At 30.7% G+C, this 18,310-nt stretch overlaps 1 protein-coding gene across 1 annotated transcript in view; it reads left to right on the top strand.

The window, feature by feature from the left end:
* The window catches only part of LOC105839169, a 45,386-nt gene extending 35,478 nt beyond the window's left edge, over nt 1–9,908 (top strand). The window contains exons 4-7 of the mRNA XM_036288301.1: nt 6,238–6,490; nt 6,573–6,695; nt 6,920–7,010; nt 9,565–9,908. Coding sequence (XP_036144194.1) covers nt 6,238–6,490; nt 6,573–6,695; nt 6,920–7,010; nt 9,565–9,711 — 614 coding nt within the window. The 3' untranslated portion in view covers nt 9,712–9,908. The remainder of the gene's footprint in view (nt 1–6,237; nt 6,491–6,572; nt 6,696–6,919; nt 7,011–9,564) is intronic.
* The last annotated feature ends 8,402 nt before the right edge of the window (nt 9,909–18,310 follow it).

The raw sequence follows: 18,310 nt of genomic DNA, 5'->3' as shown, positions 1-18,310 counted from the left end.
GCAACAAATTTTTTTGGTGTCCTCCAGAAACTTTTTAATTTTTTCTCGGCATCCACATATCAATGAGAAATACTACAATCATACATGAAAGCCAAATTAACACTAAAACGACTATCAACCACACGATGGTCTGCTAGAGATGACGCTTGTCAAAGTCTGAATGAATCTTTGTTGAAGATTATTTAAGCTTTAACTTTCATTGAAAATAACGCAACAGAAAAATATATAATTCGAAAAGAAGCAAAAGAATTGCAAATTTGTTTAGAACGATTGGAAACCGCGTCTATGACTATATTTTGGGATACTTTGCTTTCAAGATTAAACGCATCAAGTAAGAAACTACAAAGTATAAATATTGATATCTCCATTGTTTCGGAATTGTATAAGTCTCTTACTAATTTTGTCCAAAGGATTAGAAACGACTTTGATGAATTTGAGAACAAAGCGAAATTATTATCAAATGAGCAAGAATACGAAAGATGTAAATCCCGAATAAAGAAAAGAAAATTGCAATTCGACGAATCACGAGACGGCGATGCTGGTGAAACGTTTAGTAGCAGAGATCGTTTTCGAATTGAGACATTCCTCGTAATTTTAGATCGTTTACAAACTGAATCAGAAAAACGGCGTTCTGGATACAAAGTTATATATAATAGATTCATTGTACTCATCAAATTAAAAAAGTTGAGTTCAGCAGAAATAAGAGAACATGCTATCCGCCTCTGTGTAGGCTTTCCAGACGATAATGAACTCAGTATTGTTGAAGAGTTCTTGCATTTGCGTGAGCATTTACTTTTGCTCGAAAATATATCCGTGCAAGATATACATATGCACATGGATGCATAAAAATGACCTCTGCGATGTATATCCGAATATAAATATCGCAGTAAAAATATTTAGAAGTAAAGCATCCTCAAACTGTACGGCCAAACGTTCGTTTTTATGTTTACGACGAATAAAAAATGATTTACCATCTAAAATGTCAGAAGATAGGTTAAACGCATTGGCACTTCTGTCAATTGAGTCCGAAATATCGTTAAGAACATCTTTTGATGACATTATTGACTCGTTTTTTCAAAATAAAAACGAGGCGACATTTTTTTTAATTTTTATGTACTTTTTTAACAAGAAAATTGTTATGTTAATGTAGTTCCAGATTTCCAAAGATTAATAATATAATTTAAGATTTAAACTGATTATTTTGTTCCAAGGATTATTTCCAAGATAGAATTCTAAAAATCAATGCAAAGTGTTATTTATTATTATTCAAAGAATTCTATAAGATACCTATTTTTTATTTTATTACTTATTTCTTATTTAATTAATAAATCCTCCCCCCCCCCCGCTCCATTGTCACTAAGAAGCGGCAAAATTGATTCAGCCTAGGGGCGGCAAAAACCTAAATCCGCCCCTGAATAATATGAAGCATATTTTATGCAAATAATAGGGTTGCATTATCGAATTTTAACAAGGACCAATTCATTTCTGGATGACTTTATTATCTACCCCAAAAGGGCGCATTTCTCGTGAAAAGATTCACCTATTAGATGAATAAAAGGGGCTCGTGAAGAACAAAAAACCAAGTACGATTGCACCATTCACATATGATATTGGAATAATCAATCCAATATTTCATTTTTGTTGATCTTAATTTCGACAAGATTTGCTCTATTCTTGCCTTGCCAGCAAAAGCTAAGCTTAATGTGGACACACCTTGTCGTAATTTGCTGCAAAGGTTTGTACGACTTTGCAGCAAAGTTTGCGTCATTTTGCTAACAGGGTTACTTTTTTCTGACAAGAATTGTCGCAAATAGTATAACACATATTTTAGGCAAATAACAGGATAAAACTTGCTAATAACGCAAATTTGTTGGCAAGAACAGGGTAAATCTTATCCAACACGGCTTAACAACAAATTTATGGCAAAAATATAGCAAACTTTCCTACATAAAATAACAAATTTGACAAAGCTAGTCATAATAAATGCGGACCGTATATAATCAATTAATGAGCTTTATTAATTATTTTTAATATTATTAATTAATTATTATCCGCATTATTACGACAAGCTTTGCCTTGATCTTAAAAGATAAAAATTAAGATCGACAAAAATTAAATATTGGGCTGATCAGTACAATAAAATATGTAAATAGTGCAATTGTACTTGGTTTTCAGTTCTCAACAAGTCCCTTTTATTCGCCCAGTAGGTGAACCTTTTTCATGACAAATGCGTCATCTAGAGGTGGATAGTAAAGTCACCAGAAAAATGAAACGATCCCAGCTAGCAAAATAAGGCAAAGGTTATACCAAATTCGAGCAAACCTTTGTAACAAAATTACGACAAGGTGTGACCGCAAAAAGCTTAGCTTTTGCTAGCAAGGCTTATTGTAAATAGTATGACGCATATTTTGGGAGAAGCGGTGCATTTGCACACGGTTCAAATGGACACGATGCATTTGCACACGATGCTTTTGAACACAATATTTTACGCACTATTCATTTGCACATCGTTTATTTGCACATCGTTCACTTAGACATAGTGAGACATAACTATGCCGAGGGCACTCTACCGACGGGGTGGGTGCGGCAGGGAGGCCGAAGGCCCCCCTTCACCCGTGCGTGCGTGTGTGTGTGTGTGTGTGTGTGTGTGTGTGTGTGTGTGTGTGTGTGTGTGTGTGTGTGTGTGTGTGTGTGTGTGTGTGTGTGTGTGTGTGTGTGTGTGTGTGTGTGTGTGTGTGTGTGTGTGTGTGTGTGTGTGTGTGTCCATTTCTTTTCATGTCCAACTGAACGGAGTCCAAAAGCACCGTTTCCAAATGAACAATGTGCAAATGAATGATAACATAATAGTGTAACAAGAATAAGGCAAACCTTGTCATACACAATATAATAGCAAATTTGTGGCACGAACAGAACAAACCTTGCTGTACATAGTATGATAGCAAAGGAGGATTAAGTTAAAACAAGTTCGATTTTTAGCCCCCTTTCGGCCCCTTTTGATAACAACAAAAAGTTGCTGTTTGGATCCCACTTGAAAAGAAAAAACAGCTTTACATCCCAAAAGTACAGAGAAAATATAAATTTTCAGGGTTTTGTCGTTTTTTTTTTTTTTTTTTTTTTTTTTTTTTTTTTTTAAGTCGGATAGCCATAGCATGCTTACAATTTTCATATATTTAATGTTTTAGAAAGATTTTCCATAATATTTTATATTGAAAGGCTACTAACCATAGATATCTGAATGCTAGAATGTAAAGACGGTATATACAAAAAGGTGTCCGTTATATACAGTTCTGGTGTCCCATTTTAAAGGACTACTCCGAATAACTTCTTAACTCTTAAAGTCATGAGTTTTCGTATTTGGGAGTGTTTGAGATCGCTGATTACGAATCCAAAGTTAGATTTTAAAAAAAATGTGAAGAGATCCAACTAGTCTGTCTATGAAAACAAGAACTATTACAATCCGACCACTAAAGGCAAGATGTGAAAAATCCACCCAATCAAGGCAAGATCTGTCTCAATTGGGTCAGTCATAGCAAGGTATCTCTCACATAGATATGAGAGTTAAAGAGAAAACTATTGCGTTGATTGTCTTCTCTTTTTAGTAGTGTGAATATATTCCACAGTAGAAAAGGAACAGAATTTTAAAAAAATGAAACGTAATTCTCTTCTCTTTTTGAAAATTGTGAATCCTTAGATGTCAATACAGTAAAACAGTGCTCGGTTAGTTAGTTGCTTTTTTCAGCCAGATTTCTAAGGCGATGCTTACCCACATAAAAATTGACATCTAGTGGACGTTCAATGGACGTCCACTAAACCTCCATAGATCCATGAGACGTCCATGCCCATGGTGGAAGTCAGATGGACGTCCATTGGAGATCCAGTAAACTTCCATGGCTCCATTGGATGTTTACTTTCATGGTGAAAGTCAGATGGACGTTCATTAGAGATCCACTAAGCTTCCATAGCTCTATGGGATATTTACTTCCATGGTAACATTCATATACATGATCCATCTTACCTCTATAATAAATTTCTTTCAAATATCTTAAAAGATATCCATTATACGTGTTACGCGGATAATTAATAGAGGTTTGACGGAGTCTCGATGAGCGACTGATGGATGTTTTATGGATCATTAGTAGAGGCTTCACGGAGCCTTGATGGACAACTGACGGACGTTTCGTGGAATCAAGGCGCCTCTACTAATGATCCACAAAACGTCCATCAATCATCCACGGAGGCTCTGTAAAATCTTTACTACCCACCGTTACGTGGCGTGTGTTCCTTATGAATAAAATGCACTTTTTAGATGAATAAAAGAGGCTCGTCAAGAGCGCAAAAGAAAGTAAGATTTCGCCATCGACATATAGTACAAGACTGATGAACTATATCAGACTGTAAAAAAGATTGATAAAAATGAGAAGGACAAAATAAAAACTTTTATTTTTAGAAAATGGTATGTTTAAAAAAATATTTATAAGAAACATAATAATACATTTAATCAAGAAATATTTATACTCGTTATTTTAAGTATAAAATATTCTTGAATAAAGGTACTTTTGCATTTTGTTAAAAATGTATTTTTTTATATGTAATAATCCATGAAGCATCCATCAGTGTCCATCGAGGCTCCATGAAACTCCTATCAACGATCCACACAACGTCCAGTAGACATCCTTAATGACGTCCAATGAAGATCCAATGGACGTACGCAATGCGGAACTATGGATTTCCAATGGCTCTGTATTGGATGTCAAATAGATGTCCACTGAAAGTTTCAAACTTTCATGACAGACGTCCAGTGGACGTCCATTGGAGGTTTCATTTCTATGTGGGTCCCGGCGGCTTGGCCGCCGAGTCTCGAGTAGTAGTGAGGGAACAGTAGACGTCGCCGTAGAAATCTGGCTTCACTTAATGAAAATATATGGTTGTAATAACTATAGTACTTATGTTCGCGCCTCACGCGGTGAAATCGCTGGGGCCCCTGAGGATGAAAGCAGGGTGGCGTTTATAATATATAGTTCAATATATAATATATATAATATATAATATATAGTTACAAAATGGCGTTTATAATATATAGTTCTGGTGTCCCATTTTAAAAGACTATTTCGAATGATTTTTTAACTATTTGGGTACATCAACATCGAGAGACTCAACACTCACGTACCGCGCACGCCAGCGCCACGTGGTAACGGCTCACGGGCATCTCATCACAAGCCGGTAACTGATTAACAGAATCGTATCGCGTGAGTGATTAAAAGACGTGTAAAGAACACTTGAAAGAGTTTGTAAGTATTGAGAAGAGTCGTTTAATCACTCACGCGATACGATTCTATTATCGGTTACCGGCTTGTGATGAGATGCCCGTGAGCCGTTACCACGTGGCGCCGGTACGTGGTGAGCGTTGAGTATTTCGATGTTGATGTACCTAAATAGTTAAAAAATCATTCGGAATAGTCCTTTAAAATGGGACACCAGAACTATATATTATAAACGCCATTTTGTATATACTGTCTTTATATTCTAACATTTAAATATCTATAGTTAGTAGTTTTTCAATATAAAATATGAAAAATCTTCAATATAATTATGGAAAGCCTTTCCAAAACATCCAATTTATGAAAATTGTAAGCACGCTATGCGGCTATCCGATTTTTGAAAAAAGCCCTACAAAATCCTGAAAATTTTTATTTTTCCTGTACTTCTGGGATATAAGGCTATATTTTTTTTTCAAATGGGACCCAAACAACAACTTTTTGCTATTATCAAAAATTCCGGAAGGGGGCCAAAAATCAGACTTTTTTAACATTCTCCTTTCAAGTCAATCGGTGAAGATTTGTTCGAATTATCGGCCGATTTAAAAAATGTAGTTTCGAGAAAAACGCGTTTAGTTTTCAGTACTGAAAAATCATAGATAAATTTTGTATATCTTTAATCGGCGATGCCTACACCATTCAATTGGCCTTCCAGATAAACATCCTGCTCCTGCACTTTAAAATCAATTTTTTCAAAATCCTAAAGTGTTCTAACCCCTTAAGAAATATATCCAAAAACAAAATAGTGCATTGGTATCCGTGGCTTTTCTCTACATAAACATATATCCTTTGCTAAAAAAAAATTATTTTCTGTATAAAGAGTTTTAAAAAAATAAAAACCAACGGTTTTATTTTTTTTTTTTTTATAATAAAAATTAAAGATGAAGGCTAAAAATAATTAAAAATATTTATATCTATTTAGGCGCTTTTTATTCTGCGTTGATATTATTTATGTTAGTACCATTGCAACCATTATTATTGGGTTCTTCATCAAATGATACAGCTCGACCATTGTTACACGAAGTTGAATATTATGTCAATATGGAAAAATATTACTTCCCAATCTTAATTCATGGATACGTTACAGCTATCATTTGTGTAAGCATAGCTATCGCAGCGGATACAATGTATGTGATAGTAGTAGAACACGTTTGCGGACTATTTATGATTACTGGGTAAGAATTTCACAAAATATTTATGTCTTTATTCAGAATTTGTATTAATAAATAATTTTAAAACCTGTATCAATTTTATTAGGCAACAGCTAAAAAATGCAATAACGGAACATAATTTGGAAATAAATTTTAATCCACCTATAAGAGATGATAAAACATATGAAAATATCGTAAACAGCATTTGTGCACACAAGAGAGCTCTGAGGTGCTGTAATACAAAACACATTATTGTATATATTGTGCGACTTATTTTACTATCACATCCATATATTACATTATACATATATTACGTACATATTGTTATTAAATTTATAACTACATTAATATAATTAAACAATATATTATATATTTATAATGCTTCTCTAATTTTTTATGTATTTCTAATAGACATGTCCTAACTAAAGTATTGTTTTTTATTTGTACATAAAGGTTTGCAAGTCTCGTGGAAGCAACGTTCAATAAAATGTTTCTTATAATAGCAGCTGTCAACGTGCTTGTTATAAGTATGACAGGCTTTACGGTATTTATTGTTGATTTATTCATTCATTTTATAATAATGCTGGTGCTATTGTATTTAATAATAGGATCTTTCTTTAACTGTCTATACATGTCTTGATCATTAATTTTGTAATCTCTCATACATAGGACAGACCAAATAACACTTAAAAACGAGAATCAAAGAACATAAAAATAATATAAAAAGTTCACATGCGCACCACACAGTGGTTACTGACCATTAATTATCCATAAATCATGAATTCGAATGGTCTAAGCCTAATTTCATACATAGGAAAAAACATAGAAGAAAGAGAGAAATAGCGGAAATGTTCTTCACCAAAAAATTTAATTATAACATCAATTTAAGAAAAGACACGGACAATCTTAACCCTCTGCCTACACATGGGGTTACGGTAACCCCAGTCGATTTTGAAATGCCCGCTACTTAAAAGTATTTAGCAAAGGGACACTGAAACTGGGGGGGGGGGGAGGTAAATTGTGCTCTACTTATTCCTCTTTGGGCGTTGTCAATATTAAAAAAACAACAAAAGTAGGAGCATCGAAAATGTGTGTTAGGGTTACAATTACCCCGTATGTAGGGAAAGTAACAAAAAATGGAAAGTTCCAAATTTGAAGGGTAAGTAAAAGTTATTTTTTTGTTCATTACATATCATTTACGCATACAGTACTTATATATATTACCAATGTCGCGATTGCTTTGCGAAAATATGCTGCAATTGTAGCATTACAAATTAAAAATTTTTTTTATAACAAATAAAATCTTTTGTAATAAATATTTTTTGTATTAATAATTATGTTTTTATGTATTAATAATTATGTTTTTTAAATAAGTATTACTATTTTTTTTTTACTATTGCGTTTGAACTGCATTCATTTTTTACTAAATTCACATTACGAAATAAATATATTTTTTTAACAGAATCAAAAAACTGACGATAGATTCTTAAAGTACAACTCTTCCCCTTTCCATTGATCACCATTTTAATTACTGTATCCGTTTTTTTTTTTTTTTTTTTTTTTTAATTATAAATACGGGCGTTTGAAAAAAAGGCAAATTTTTACAAAAATTTTTTGTGGTTTTCTCATTCTTTTCAAAAAATCTCTTTTCTTTTAATATCCCGTAGGAAAAAATTATGCAAAAATTACTGCACAAAAAATTGCATCTTTTTGTGCATAAATTTCTGCAGTTTTTACAGATTTTTGTACAAAGTTTTCGCCTTCAAAATTTTTCTGCAGAATATTTTGCAGAATTTTATGTAATATTTTCTGAAGTTTTGTGCCTTCAGAAAAAATTACATAAAATTCTGCAAAATTTTCTGCAGAAAAATTCTGAAGGCAAAAACTTTGTACAAAAATCTGTAAAAACTGCAGAAATTCATGCGCAAAAATATGCAATTTTTTGTGCAGTAATTTTTGCATAATTTTTTCCTATAGGATCTTCGACTTATCAGCCATCATAATCCTGAGATTTTTTTTTATTAAAAAAAAAGAAGTTAAGTTGATTAAATACATTTGGAGATATAAGTCAACAAAATTTTGGGATTAACGTAACCCCTGTGTGTAGGAATCAGAAAAAAAAAGGTGTGTAGGCAGAGGGTTAACATGTTGTATAACCGAATTATACGTATAGTTTACTTACTTTTGACTAGTCATATTTTTAAACCAATCTTATTTAATGTTTTTATACTTAACTTTTATATTTCCAATGATCTCTTTTTTCCACTGACAAAGGTTGCGGAATACAGACATGCGTTCTAACACGTCTCTCGAAACAACACTGAATATCTTTCGTTTACAAATTAAAATTTATTCAATGACATTGAATGTAATTATTGCAACTTACGCAAGTTATTATAAGCATTTTATTATGCTTAACTAACATGTAGAATTGTCGGATAATTTGATTTCTTATGTAATTTTTAGATTTACTTGAAAAGGGACAGAAATCATCTGGCCAAAACGTTGTGTTGATATTAATAAACTATTGGCAGATTAGTCATTTTATAAGAATTCTTCTATTAAACATTATAAAGTTTCTTTTCTTTTAATCACGATTAGTTTTTCTTAATACATGGTTTTGTTTTTTTTTATTTTCTTCGTAAAAATATGACTTTTAGAACAAAATTTTTCTCTTTCACAATTTTTTGTAAAATTCTTACTTACATTTTTCAACATAACTTTAGATTTTCTGACAAAATTTTTACTTCCATATTATATTTTAGAATGTATGATACTAATCATTAATAAAAAATCAATAAAATTGATTTTAACCATACATTTAATTTTTGTAATTAAAAAAATATTTAATATAATATTAAATATTAAATGCATTTCCTTCAAAGGTTAAAATAAACATTTTTTAAACGCTAAGAAAATGCTTTTAATCATAAAAGATAAAGATATTTTTAATTAAAAAAAACAACCTATACACATTATTTATAACGTTTTCAAAAATGCATTAAAAAATATTTTTTTAATGTTTAAAAAATTATTTTTAAAAACATTGTGTGCTGATGGGATTGCACCTTTGCAATTACAATATTAAATTTTCTCAGGCAGTCGCAAATATGGACAAACCAGAAGAGTTTTTAAGACAAATAACATTTTCATGCGCATTGTTAGTGCATCTATTTTTCGAAAGTTTTCAAGCGCAACGTCTAATCGATCATAGCATATATGTTCACAGCAGTTTGTATGTATAAACATTTTTATATTATGAAAAAATCTTAAGTGTGATCTCATAGAACACATATATTATATATAGAATTTAAAAATATATATAATATACAAAATGTTCAAAATAAAATATTCAGTATTCACATACAGTAGGTACATCACTATGTAACCCAGCTAGCCAGGCCTGTTAAAATCACATATCGTGAAAGCTTTACAGCAAGAATTGTTTCAATTTTGACAACAATTTTATGACAAGTAATTGTCTGTTGCTTTGTTTTCTAAAAGTTTCGAGCAAATTTACGGCAAAAGTTTTCATCACACGATGCTGCAAATAACAGAGAAAGACATGTACATAAATATTACGTATAGAAATTACAAGATTTGTTCCGACACGATAAAATGCAAAATTTAAGCAAATAACAGAGCAAACCTTGCTACACGACATGACAATAAATTTATGGCAGAAACAGAAAATCTTGTTAAGCACATAATAACGGCAAATTAGTAACAAGGACAAAATAAAACTTGCCGAGCATACTTACGCAACAAAATTGCGACAAGGTGTCCGTAAACAGCTTAGTTTTTGTTGGCAAGGCTTGTCGCAAATAGTATGACGCACATTTTATGCAAATAACAGGGTTGCATTATCGGGTTTTAAACTTTATTTCTGACTTTACTATCTATCTCGAGATGGCGCATTTCTCGTGAAAAAGATTTACCTACTGGATTAATAAAAGGGGCTCGTCGAGAACAGAGAACCAAGTATGATTGCACCATTCACATTTGATATTGGACTAATCAGTCTAATATTTCAGTCTAATAATCATTTTTGTTGATCTAAATTTCGACAATATTTGTCCTGTTCTTGCCACAAATTTGCTATCATATTGTGTACAGCAAGGTTTGCCTTGTTCTTGCTGCAAATTTGTTGTTATGCTTTACTAGCAAATTTTACCCTGTTATTTGCATAAAATATGCGTCATATTATTTACAACAAGCCTTGCCAGCAAAAGCTAAGCTTAATGCGGACACACCTTGTTGTAATTTTGTTGCAAAGGTTTGCTCGAGTTTGCGGCAAACTTTGCGCAAAGTTTGCGTCATTTTGCTAGCTGGGTAAGTAAAAAAAACATTAATATGCAGCAAAAATAGCAAAGTCAACATTTTTTTTTAAATATCTGTTAGAGTTAACATTGTTATAATATTTGGCTAAAATATTCATTAATATATTATATTCTTGAATGTAAAACTTGAAATCAATTTACCGTTTTTAAGAAAATTATTAAAATGTAACACGTCTGTAAAATTTATCTATCATTTATATTGCAATATATCTTCCGAAAAAAAGTGTTTTATATAAAAACCTTTCGAATTAGAAGAGAAAAAAAAGACAATAATGTCACGTAACGAGAGACATCAATGCCGGTGGGACACATATCGCCATTTAGACACATACATACCAACGCTCTAACATTATCCAGATCGAATCAAAGACACACACATGTTACTCTTTCTACTAATAAAACATTACACAATTCAATCCTTGTGTCAAGTAATTGTGTTATTACGCCCCAGACAACAAAAACACACTAAAAGAAATATTTTTGTAAAATTAACAAGACAGAAGCTACTGTAGCAAATGATTTGCTGATGTAGGACAGCAAATGACTCTGTTGTAAGAACAAATGATTTGTTACGTTTGATTTGCTTTTGTACTCCAATTGTAAGTGGTATTAAACTCTAAGTGAACAAATGTATCTCAGACTTGTATCTCAGACAATATATTTCTTAAAATAACAAATAATGAGAAATGATCTGCAATGGTAACTGTTTCCTCTAACAATAAGCAATCCTTGCTTTTGTTGTGGCAAGTAAAAGCTTTTTCTCAGTGCATATATAAATATATGTATATAAAATATGTCCATATATGTTTGTACTAGTTTGCTTTCTTTTGTAAAATTTTTGTTTGATATAATATAAAAAAATACACAATTTAAATTTTACTTTTTCTCCTGCTCTTTTGCGGTTTTAGAGGGTTTTATAGGGTTGACATTTAGCCTTTTACGCGGTTTGATGTTTGATGCACATATTCTCAAAAACCAGTAAGGTTCACGATGGCAATAACAAAAGAGCATATTCGATTTTCCATCCACTTCGCGTTTTATTTGAAGAAAAACGCTGCTGAAGCCACTGAAATGATTTGTACTGCATATGGCAAGAATGTTGTAAGTCATTCTACGTGTAAAAGGTGGTATCAAAAATTTTGCCAAGGAGATTTCAGTCTTGAAGATAAACCGTGTATTGGACGCTCTCAGAAGGTTGAAATAGACGAACTGAAAGCATTGCCGGGTGAAACAATCACGGCAGACCGCTATCAAGAACAATTGACCAATTTGATCGATGCGTTGGAAGAAAAGAGGCCATTTACTGGCTGAGAACGTCGTAAAGTGACCCTGCTTCGTAACAATACCAGACCACATGTTGCGAAAGCGACTCAGAATCATATCTTTGAGTTAGGCTGCGAACTTTTCCCGCACGCAGAGTACAGACATGACGCCTTTCGATTACTACCTCTTCCGGTCGCTGCAACATAACTTGGCTGATACATCCCAGTGAAAACTGCTTAGTCAAAATGATATCAAAATGCCATCAAATTGATAAAAAGACATGACGTCAAAATAATGTCAAAATGATATCAATATGATGGCATTTTGACTGCAACACATCCCATACTTTGAGTGGATTTTGATGTCAAAATCGTCAAACAGACGTCAATTTGATGTCATTTTAACATCATGTCTTTTATCAATTTGATGGCATTTTGACATCACTTGGACTAGGGTCTACAGGAATAAATTTAAAATTAAAATTGATTAAATATAAGCAGGGACAAAATAAATACAAATATACACATACATTTCCTAATTTACATGTAATTTGTACTCTTTTATTTGTATTTTACGTACTTTATCAATTGTACAATGTTTCGTGTTTTCTTATAATCACAATACATATTGCAAAAAAATTGCACGTATTAATATTAATTATGTTACTACTAACGCTACTTAACTCCGCTGATAAAAAGATATAGATTATAAGAAAAGATAAGACTACAAGAACTATATAAGATTCTAAAGACTGTATAAGACTATATAAGATTCTAAAAACTATATAAGATTATAAAAACTATATAAGACTATATAAAATAAGACAAAACAAAAATAAAAACGTAATAAATTTGTCAATTAAAACAATAATCAAAGAATATAGAGTGTTACTTTTGACAATTTCGAATATTCAAAGATTTGAAAGAATTTGAAGTTTCGAAGCTTCAAACCTTCGAAGTAAACTTCAAACATTAAACTTTAAAATCTTCAAAGTTTCGAAATTTACTTGTAGAATTTTTTCAAAAAACGTTCTTGTCTTCTGAGTATGTCTTTTGCTTGTGTAGTGTTTCCGAAGAATCGCATTAATCAAATTGCTCTTTAATTTCACTTACTTATAGTGCTTACTCTGGACACGATTTGTCTGTAATAAAACATAATTTAATATGCATATCTATATAAAAAGGGTATGAGTCTTTATTTAAATAATAGAAATTTGATTTATCACCTTAAGCACAATATTGGGCCACATGTAAGCATGTAGAGCTTTTATGATCTTCTCAATGCCATATTTTTATTAAAAATGTAAAGCTTCAAAATTTTAAATTCTTTCAAACCTTTGAATATTCGAAAAAGCAAACTATATTATTATATTTTAAGAATCAGACTTATATTCAGTTCTTCTTCCATTTGCAGTTTGAAACCAACGCTTGATTTTAGCTTCTGCCTCAGAAAGAAAGCTATTAGGAAATCGTAATTTAACTGCACCTGCACACCGAGTCAATGCAATAAAAATATATTATCAGAAGAAACACACTGATGTATATTTTGCGTATCATAGTATTAAAGAAATAATTCAATGTAAGTAATATGAAAATTATAAGATTCATGTAATAAACTCAAACAAATTGAGGTTACTTACCAAATACAGCCTCACATAGTTTTGTGTTAGAAAACTGTATCTTTTCACCTTCTGACCCACTCCAACTTATCTGTTTGGCAAGCTCATTTGAGATCAATTTGGATAAAATGTTCCCTGTAACACTGAGCGTTCTGAGGGAATAGTTAATGTGCCAAAAGCATTACCACATTTTGAATGAAGCAGATCTCACTGTTACAAAACAAAAAGTAATTACCATAATTGTTTATTAAATTTTTAATATGTATTCAAATTGGTAAGTAATTTGTTATTTAAAATTAAAATTATTTTTTTAAATAACTATAATTTTGTTCCCTTTTTTTAAATAATTATAATTTATAGTTATATTTTTTGTAACTACTAGCTAATTTAAGTTATTTTTTATTTTACTTTATACATTTCCAATTTATTCATCAGCATATGTCTACGTTTAACACACAGACACAAAATAAAGTGATAAATCATTTTTAAGAATGACCATTATATTAAAGTTGAAATTTTATTTTTTTAAACAAGATTTAAACTTTTAGTTTGACCAATAATTTTACTACAAAGCTTGAATTTAAAATTTCTAGCTAAAAAATAATGATAATTTTGATAGTATGTTACAAGTATAAATATTAATTTATTATATATATAGTAAATTATTAATTCAGTTAAAATATATTTTAAGTTAATAAAATAAGTTTAATTCATTATACATAAAATGATGCAGTATGTAATCAAGTGTTAGCATAATAAAAAATAATTTAGTAATGTTAGCAAAATAAAATTTAGATTTATTTAAAATAGCAATCCATAAAAATTACAACTAAAGGAAAAATAACAATAGTAACACTCGTCACCTTTTGAATAACTAAAACATGTTACTTTTCAAAATCAGTAACTTGTAATAATCAGTAATTACATTTTAAGAGAAAAATTGTATTCATTTACAAAGTAACTTTCCACAACCCTGCTTTATACATATTTATATGTAATGAATATTATTACGTACTATAGCTTCATAATTGATGCGATTAGCTACTATAAACGTTTCCATGTTTTGAAAGTACTTCTTTGTCTTTAGAGGAATAGATGGAATATTAGAAGATATTATAGATTTAGCATGATCTGGATTGACAGACCGAACAATAATTGCCTGATTAATCAATACTGAATCCAACTTTTTGTTAATTTCCAGGAGTACTGTACTGTTTAATTTGATTTCATTATGACAATATTTGCATCCATAATCACCTAGTAAATAAAAAAAAGCAATGAGAATTGATATTTCTATGAAAGCGCTATAAGTATTTAAAACATAAACATAAATAAATACCTTTATTTTTAAAGTTCAAGAAATGAGGTTTCTCTTGTTCCATTCTTTCCTCCTCTTTTACATCGTAAGATGTTTTATTTTGAATAGCCTTTAAATTTGTTATTGAAAAATCAGTTTCTTTAAAGTTTATATCAGAAGTAATAGTTTCTACCAATGAACATGGCTAATTTTGAGATGAACATGAAGATACCTTATCAGGATTGTTTATCTTCGTTGAGAGTGAAAATTGAGTTTCTTGAGGAACGTTATCATCAAATATAAAATCAGATGTAGATATTGAGTTAGAAGTGTTAAGAGCGTTAGAGATTTTACTGCTTATTGTTTTATCTTTGATAGGAGAAAGATCTGCAGAAGCTTTACTATTGAAAAATGTTGCCTCGTTTTTATTTGCCATTGTTACAGGCACAAACTTCTGCTTGAAATAATTCATTTTCTGTTTTTCATATTTTTTTTAAATATTTTTTGTTAATATACTTTGAGATTAGCCACTGCAAATCTTTTGCAATTGCTTTTGTTTTCGCTCATTGCTTTGACTAAAATTACCGTGGAACTTTTGAAAGATATTTTTTTTTAAAGATTGTACTTTCTCCTTTTTCTTATCTTGCACTTGATACACGTCAATAGAATTTTTTTTTTATTGCATTTAAAACTCAGGATTTACCTGAGCACTTGTACTACTGTTACTCTCATCATTACTTTTGCTCAATTTTCTAACTTTCCGCTTATCAAGATGTTTTCCTTTTCGAGGCAGCATATTATTATTTTCTTTATCTTCACTGTCTTCATCAGAGTCAATAAATCGCATTGGCGGTTTTCTCTTTCGTGGAGCATCGTCTGCCTCCGTTTCAAGTGATGTGTCATCCTCAGCTTTCTTTAAACCCTTAACTGCATCATCATATTCACCTGCAGTAAACAAGTATAAAACAATAAATTATAACTACATTATTCTATTAAAGAATAGTTATTCAGTTGTAATGAAAATGTTTAAAAATATTATAGAAATTTCAAGCATAAACTTGAGTTTGCAATCACGGAAAAGAAATACAAAACCTATGAATCTAAACATCTCATAATCATATAAGACTTCCATATAAAACTTTATGCAATGAAAAATAAATAAAATAAAATTGACATATCATTATTTAACAAACTCACGGTATAAATGAAGAACTGATCCTTTATAAATAGGCCAATGAATGTTGGGCTCAATACAATTTTTTATAGCTCTCTGTAAATGCACAAGTCTTGATCCTTTTTCAGGCCAGTTTTTTGAAGGCCAGAACATATCAGTAATCTTATTATCGGGCTTGTCAATTCATTTAACAGGAATTACTGCAATGGTTTCTTCTTCTTTTTTTTCTTCCATAAAGGACACCACAGCATACCAAAAAAAAACATAATAAAACAAAAAACAATTAAAAAATCTAAAATTATACGTTTAAAAACAATGTTGACGATGCATTTTTACAAAAATAGTCATCTACAAATATATATACATATATGTTGCTATAAACCTCGATAAACATATATATTGCTAAATGTAAAATATGAATACAATAAATTTCAGAGAGAAATTTTTTACACAAACTTTTCTACACAAAACTAATCTCTTCTCGGAGAAATTATAAGTAAAAGAATTAGAAGTTAAAACCATTCTTTACAAATATTAAAATAGATTGATAACTAATATCGACATGTAAAATAATAGTAGAAATAATTAATTATAGTATATTATTTTGTTCAACTACATAAGCAAAGTACAGACAACAAAAACTTACTAGTATCAATAATTATAATATATCAAATATGCGCAAGAGGAATGCATAGAAATGAATCGTTATTGTCAGGAATAAGGGCACATTTCTTAATTGCATCATTTATTTCCCAAAATCTAACTGTTTCATCCAGTTGTGAAAGAAGAACGATTCCAATCAGAGATGAGTCCATTGGATATTTATAATAATTACTTTGCATTCAAAATTGCTGGCCACGTAGAATTATTACATTGTTTTCAGAAAGAACAATATTTTGCAACAAAACTACAGTTCCGTTTTTAGTTTTAAAGCAGTGATCAGGAGTAACGCATCCCAATGTAAAATTCTTGTTTGTAAGCATTTTATAATGTTCTCCTTGAACAGTTTCATTGGGATCAATATGATTTTTGGTCAATCGTATACCTTCAATAATATTCTTCCGCTGTGATAAACGCCCATTGGTTTCAGCATCACTTCTAGCTAATTGTTGTAAAAAATTATACCCTGACGTAATGACTGTTTAATTATGTGCAAATAATTTTCATATGGAAAAGCACTAAATGAGTCCAAGGATCCATACTCATCGCATTCATCAACTAAATGAGTAAATCTATGCACATTAAACACAACAAAGTCACGACTAAAGATGCGGCTACTGGATTGTACGAATAAATTCAAAAATTCTCTAGCAGCATTTCCTATTGCAATGTTCAGCACGAGTGAAGAAGAAACTAAGATGTAAATGCTACAATGTAATAACAAGAAAGTATTATATGTTGTCTTAGAAGTATTATCCTTCATTATTTTAATACCATCATATAGTAAAAAATCTTCTAAGCTCTGTAGTCTTAAAATGAGCAACCTTCTTAAATTGATAAGGCTTTCGGTTAAATTTCCTGGGAATAAATTGTCCAATCCATGCTGAAATATTTTTAAAAGCTTGTATGTTTTTATCTGTTAATTTACCTCGGTTCCTTATTTCCAATAATCGAATCAAAAATTTTTTCATCACACCAATGCACACAAGATGAAGATAATCAAGCCTGAATACCATTCGAATCTTGAGTTGTTTTTCTAATGGTGATAATCCTTGGTGATGCTCAGGATTTCTTCTGTCAATAAATGATTGATCTGTGCGTTTTCGTCCATTGTTCAAATAAACCATCCTGTTGTGATACCATTCACCTTCGACTTCACATTTTTCACAGGAAAATAATCCATTATGTCCAATAGTACATTTTATGAAAGATCTCGCTAGAGTATCACAAATTACGTATAGACACAGCATAAACATAATTATTAAACTGGAAACCGTTTATGGAAAGTTCTTCCATCTCTCGAATAAATTTGTCCAAAAACTGTTCTAGTGTTGAGGGCTTTGACTCCATACCAAAATAAACACTAATAAAAAACTCACAAATTCTATCAACTAAGGATCCTAGAATGGACGAAAAATGTAACTTTCCAAATCTACACAAAGGTAATCCGTCTATACTAATATCTAGTTTTATCTGTCCATGAATGTCTAAA

This window comes from Monomorium pharaonis, chromosome 6 (assembly GCF_013373865.1).
Source record: "Monomorium pharaonis isolate MP-MQ-018 chromosome 6, ASM1337386v2, whole genome shotgun sequence".
Classification (NCBI taxonomy): domain Eukaryota; kingdom Metazoa; phylum Arthropoda; class Insecta; order Hymenoptera; family Formicidae; genus Monomorium; species Monomorium pharaonis.
The sequence above is the reverse complement of the archived record's forward strand: the minus strand, read 5'-3'. Positions and strand labels throughout refer to the sequence as shown.